This window comes from Zeus faber, assembly GCF_960531495.2.
Source record: "Zeus faber genome assembly, chromosome: 21".
NCBI lineage: Eukaryota > Metazoa > Chordata > Actinopteri > Zeiformes > Zeidae > Zeus > Zeus faber.
Window position 1 is genome coordinate 17,202,115 of NC_137208.1, and position 6,347 is coordinate 17,208,461.

General features: G+C 43.4%; 1 protein-coding gene across 1 annotated transcript; it reads right to left on the bottom strand.

Annotated features, from left to right (window-relative positions):
• Positions 1–356: 356 nt before the first annotated feature.
• Positions 357–6,068, bottom strand: LOC307246664 (cystine/glutamate transporter-like; the record flags this gene model as incomplete). The annotated part of the gene is made up of 12 exons (XM_080022650.1): positions 357–421; positions 556–733; positions 843–992; positions 1,157–1,253; positions 3,648–3,751; positions 3,864–3,987; positions 4,086–4,130; positions 4,220–4,319; positions 4,410–4,535; positions 4,659–4,774; positions 4,918–5,044; positions 5,828–6,068. The coding sequence occupies 12 exons, from the start codon at positions 6,066–6,068 to the stop codon at positions 357–359; spliced, it is 1,473 nt and encodes a 490-aa protein (XP_079878776.1).
• Between the last annotated feature and the right edge of the window lie 279 nt (positions 6,069–6,347).

Consider the following 6,347-nt stretch of genomic DNA (forward strand, 5'->3'; position numbering starts at 1 on the left):
GATGATTAGACCTTAAATTAATAATCAAATTAGAATCCCCTGCTCCCAATCCAATTATTTTCCACAATTTCAAAAGAGGTACCTATAATATTGTACCGGCCAAGATTTCTGCATGGAATAAAAAAGAATATTGTATTTTAGAGAAATACATACTGTATGGATAAAAAAAGTTTTAATTTCAACAATTTCTTGGAAGAAATTGGTGCCAATACATTCACCCATTACTGTACCTGTTATTTGAAAATAACGGAAACTTAAAGTATTGTCTCTTATGGGGAAGAAACATCAATGTCCCATGCACTGGGACAAACAGTTATGTGTTTGAGTTCGAAGCATCCAGCCAGTCAGTATTGTCTTCAGTACGTCTGGACCTCCTGCTGAATGACCTCAAAAAAGATCTGGAGCTGCTTACTGCAGTAATCTGAGGAGTTAGGGGAGTGTGAGGGTTATTTTATGAAAACGGACAATGCATTTCCATCTTACTGTGGCGTGTATTTGTTAAATAAATGTGAAATGTGATGGTGCCCCCTAATGGCCAGATTTTGCTTGACTTACTGTAGACACGTCTCCACCGGGTGGGCAGGCGGAACCGGTGGATGGTCATGTAGTAGACTGGGATGCCTGTCAGCGTCAGGACACAGCTTAGCCCTGTGTTCCAGGGATCAGAGTACAGAGACAGCCCCACGATGAAGAAGCACACAATGGTGAAGGTGACGGCAATGACCAGAGGCACCTTTGAGCAAAAAGAACAACAGTGAGGAGGAATCAATTAAATCGGTACCGATTCGGGGTCAGAAGGTAGAGGTCAAAGCTGAAAGATCAAACCTGGTGTATCTGGTTACCTTGAAGGGCCTGGGGTGAAGAGGGTAGCGATAACGGTGGATGAGCATCCCCAGGGTTGCCAAGGCGATGAAGAACCAGCGAGGGAAGGAGACAAACCTGATGAGCTTGGAGATCTCCCCGGTGATAATCATTATCACAACCAACGGATACTAAAAAAAACAGACAGCACAGTTGTAATGAAAAATCCACACATTCCAAATTTGTGGAGTCGCAACGTCATTGACAGCAATACATCCATTACGGATCTTTGAAAATGCACTGACACATGCTTTTTATTCATTGTTGTGTGAAATGCATGCAAAACATTCAGCACCAGTAGGAGCACGGCAGGCAGGGGAGTGTGTCTGCGGATGTGGATCATGGAGAAGAGTGTTGGCCAGTGTCCCTCCCTGGCCCCCACAAACAGCATCCTGCAACGTAGATGGTTAATTAATTGTAGTGATATTTGTAGTTTGTTTGTTTGATTAAGGGCACATACTATGGGACACTTCTCAGGTTTGGCGATAATCTCAAGTTGGTTTGAAATGATCTTAAGTATAAAATCTAAGTCAAAGATTGTTAAAATTTCGACAGTGTCAACTTTTTACAACAGGGTGCCTCACAGCTGTGAGCAGAGTTTCTCTACCAAGAAGTACATCTAGAGGATTTCATGCTGATGGCCACTGAGAAGAACATCTTAATGGCCTTGAATACTGAAATGGTGATTGACGGAGTTGCACTGAAGAGTGGGTTGCTGACAAAACTTCTTTTGAGTTTCTTCAAAACAAGAACATTTCTCTACAACTTGCTTTGTTGTTGAAATTGTAATTACTCCCAAGTTTCTCTATTTCTTAGTTGATTGGGCTGTCTTTAGTAGTGCTGTCGACAGTATTGCTTTACTGTGTGCGTGTTTGTGTACGTGTGTGTTTGTGTGTTGATCCCAAAATGCTTGCCCACCCATAATTCATTGTTTATATTCTATTTTCTTCCATTTATCTTGCCCCTCAGTAATGCCATGCACATCTCCATCCCAACATCCTTCCTCCTCCCTGGAGTGAGGATTCAGATGCTACCCCCAGCACAATATGTACAGTACTTAATGTTTTGCTCATTTGAAATATTATCTATATATATGGACCAGTAATACTGTAGCAGTAATATAAATTGGTCTGTCCCTTTGCCAAAGAATGTACAGTACTTAATTTTAATTCAATTTTAGATATTATTAAAAGTTTGTTTGTTAAAATATAATTTATTGTTTAACTGCTTTTGGTTCACTCTGTTAAAGGTAATAAATTATACAGTGAGTTCAAATATAGACTAGATAGGTTCATGAGACACTGACAGTCTGAATATATCATAGTATCCTCACAGTGGTGCCCTCTGATGACAAACCTTTCAACAAGGGGAACTTAAAATAGCTCTGTATTAGTGTTAGAGTTGTCTAGAGTATCCATCCATTATGCTTATAAAGCTGCTTTCACACATGCACTGCAACCCTGAATTTCCAGACATTTCTCGGTGGAGCTGTATAAACGCAAATGTCTGAATCCTTTTAACCATACATTACACAGACTTAACACAGCCAGGACATTAGTTCAACGTTTGCAGAATGTCCGATTGAGCAGTATATGTGAACAGAGTAGATAATTGTCTGGAGCATTCAAGGAGAGCAAGTGGCATGTCGCATGTAGATGACATCTCTATTATGCATCAGCTAACTACCTTTGCATGGATCTTTGTGCACGGGGCATAGCTTCTTCATACTCCTTTCCTGTATATTCCTTTCCACTCTTTCGTTTATATTATATCCAAAGACATGGAGCATCAACGAAAAGAAAGATAAGTCGGTAGCATCGTCCACCAACTTGGGCGTGCTAAACCTCTGCTGTGTCATTGCGTCACGTCCAGCTTCCTGCACACTCTCTCTAGGCTCTGTCCCCTGAGTATTTACAGAAAGTGAGAACACGTCTGACATGGACAATCTCCGGTTGTGTGCTACATGTGTGAAAGGGCAGCTGCGGACAATGTCCGGACACCACTATCCTGATATTGTCCGGAGTGCATGTGTGAAAGCAACTCATGTGATGGTATCAAGGGCTGGTGTGGTTGTATGTGTGTCCATGGGGCAGAGGTGGTGGAGTATCGGCGGACTAGTTCTGGTGTGCTGGTCTGGGTAAAGTCCAGGGCCAGAGACCACAAGGCTCTCACTGCCAGAAGGATTGGCAAATGGACTTCTTTAACATGTAAGACCATACAATATATATTTTCATTTACTTTGAATAAATATTAATAGTGGAACTGCATTTGCCTATAAAACGTGAATCAAATATGTAACTTACCTGTATGCAAGTGTTGTAAAGAAAGCTGAAATTAAATTTGAAACATACAGTCGCCAAACCATCCTTTATCTGGTTCATACATATGTAAATCTGGCTCTAATACAAACCAGTGCCTCCTAATCCCCTCACTGCACGTAACTGTTGGCCACCTGCCATGCTTGACACAGTGGGGATAGACCTCATTTGCCCTTTAGAACACTGTGCACTGGGATGAAATTAATATGTATGTCCTGATGGATTACTCAACCCGCTATCCCTCAAAGCTGCCTTTGCCTAACATCTTTGCAAATTGAGTGATTGGGGGTTATTGGTTCATCTGTCTGTCTGTTTGCAGTGCTGCAGGTTCCCCCAGATCTCCAGATCTCCACAGTCTTTGCAGCCCTACCCGTACCCTTCAGACAACTCATATGACAAAGCCTTTCAAAGCCTTTTGAAAAACATGAATTCAACAGGGCCTTAAGAATCACGTTCTCTGCTGGTTACCTGGATGCACCAAATAAGCCTCCATTCACTGCCCCAATGCAGGACAACGCCACTAGAACAGGAATCACAGGTGACAAGGCCTGGAGTGCTTTGTTCGCAAATGTCTGGAACAGAAACAGAGACAATGTATCGCAGGAACTATAATTGGCCAAAAGAGTGAAACCATTTCCTAAATATTGCTTCTTTATTAGATGCTGGTTATTAATTGACACTGACCACAGCCACAGCATCGGACACTAGCAGCTCAAAGGGTGTCATCACGCTGTAGTAGGCCATGTTTACCATCACATAGAGCACTGTCACCGTCACCATGGAGAGGCTGATTGCCAGTGGGATGTTCCTGAAACCAAGAGCACATGTCTTTAGTTGTAACGTCAATTATGATCACTTCAAGCAGCAGGGAGATAGCGTTGAGATATTGCATAAGATCTGAAATACCGATTTGGGTTGATTACTTCTTCCGTGACACAATTAAGATGAAACCTGAAAAAATACATAAATTAATGGAAAGCACATCAATATAAATATAGACTGGACAAAAAAGCTAACTTGAATGCATTCAGAGTACTCACCAACCGCCATAGGCATATAAACCATTATAGAAGGCCAGCGGCAACATAACCAGTTTTGCTGTGTCAACCTCAAAACCATTTTGGAAATTTTCAGATTGTCCTGCAGGGAAGAGACAGCACACAGCGCTGATGGCAGATCTGTGACAAATGAACTGAATTACATTCAATATTCATAATCATCCTCCCCCACCTCGAGCCAGTGCCATGGCCCCGGAAACGATGATGAGGACCAGGGCAAATGTTTTAATAAAGGTCAAGATGGTCTGAGTCCGAGAGGCCATGGTCACACTCCAGCAGTTGATTGCCACCACAAACGCTGAAGGAGACAATGGAAAAACAAAGAATGTCTTCACGCTTATGTAAACGGTTCAATTCACGGGAATGCACTTTGACGTGACATGTCAAATGACAGAACCAGGCAGAAGTTAAGGCCACTCACTCACACCAAGGATGCTGACCAGTTTGATGAGCACCGGGGGAGCCGCGCAGGGTGTGAAAAACGGCTCGACAACATATCGACCGAAGGCCAGGGACACATAGGACGCCACCGCGGGCCTGGGTAACCAAAGGAACCAATGGAACAATGGTAGAAAACCAACAATGGCTGTTGTGCCATCTAATTAAATGATCAAATTGGGGATTTTCTTTACGAAATACACATATTACCAATTTAAAAGGAAAATCGAAGTCAACCCAACCTTATGAATAAGAACTCGGACCACAGGCGTAAGAAGGCGGGCAGAGGGCCTAAGGTCTCCAGCAGATAGGTGTAGTTGCCCCCGGACTTTGTGAAAGTTGTGCCCAGTTCAGCATAGCACAGCGCCCCTGTGAGGAGACGAGGTCAGTGAAAGGTATGGGTTAATCCCACATTGGAGTGAGTAAAAAAAGAGGTTAATGTCCATGTATGTATGCACAGGTATCAATGTTTTGGATGGATGCACACAACAATGAACATTGCAAACAAAGCAGTGCACATGCTGCAAGGCAGATCTACCAGCAATTTGAGTTGTATTCATGAAATGTACATTTCAGAATTGTTGTTATGTCATGAGAGGCTAGTAGCCACTTGAACCCTAAAGGAGCGGCTCTAACCCTTACCTATCCAAAGACAAAAGAAACAAACTCAAAATATCGACAAACATTAGTGTTGTAATTTCTCCTACCACTTACCCACACACCACTCAAGTGGCATTTTAGGGCCCTCCGGCACAGAGACACAGACGATGGACACTAGTTTATTGTAGAAAGGAGGTTTGGTGGAATTAGCCAGGAGCAGATGGAACATGTCCTCTCTTGAGTGTGTGTGTGGATGGGGGTTTAAACCCCCCGCTCGTTAGCACAACCAGTGAGCATCTGGAATGCAGCCACCCTGACCCAATCACCTCAAACCATCCCATCCCCACAACAGACCACAATGACTCTTAGATTAGTCATAATAAAGCTGAAAGGTCGGTTGGTTTAAAACAAAAAGACTTTCTTTCACCTATAAGTTGGTGAGACGCCAGCATATGGAAAGCCTCTGCATTAAATCAAATGGTATGAATGATGACAGAATGATTCATGATAAAGCAACAGGAACAATCCCCCAAAACAGAATGAGGGTCTTACCAAACAGGGAGAGGAACCCGCACAACATCCACACCAGCAGGGAGAGGCCCACGCTGCCGCTGTACATCAGGACCCCCTTGGGGGCAATGAAGATCCCGCTGCCCACCACGGTGCCGATGATGAAGGCGGTGGCAGGCAGTATGCCTATGGTCCTCCTGAGGTGCACCACTTCTTTCTGCTCCCCCTGCATCTCCTTTGTCTTTGTCTTCCATGCCTGCATTTCACTCTCCAGCGTATTCATGGCAGTTGACAAGGAACAACGTTGAATATGACCAAGATCCTATGATGGAGCAGGCTTTTTGAAACATGATGCTTGGACTAACACTGCAATATTTACTCTGAAGGAATATTTGAATCTTGGAAAATACAATGCTAGCAAACAACCCCAAGACAGCTATTTTATGCTGATATTATAAACAGAAGAACAACAGATAGCTGACATCCGGGTGTCCTGCACTGAGCGCACTCAGCTACATGGATCGGGCTCAGGACTTGCAGTTGGATGGGGCGTCTGGCCGGT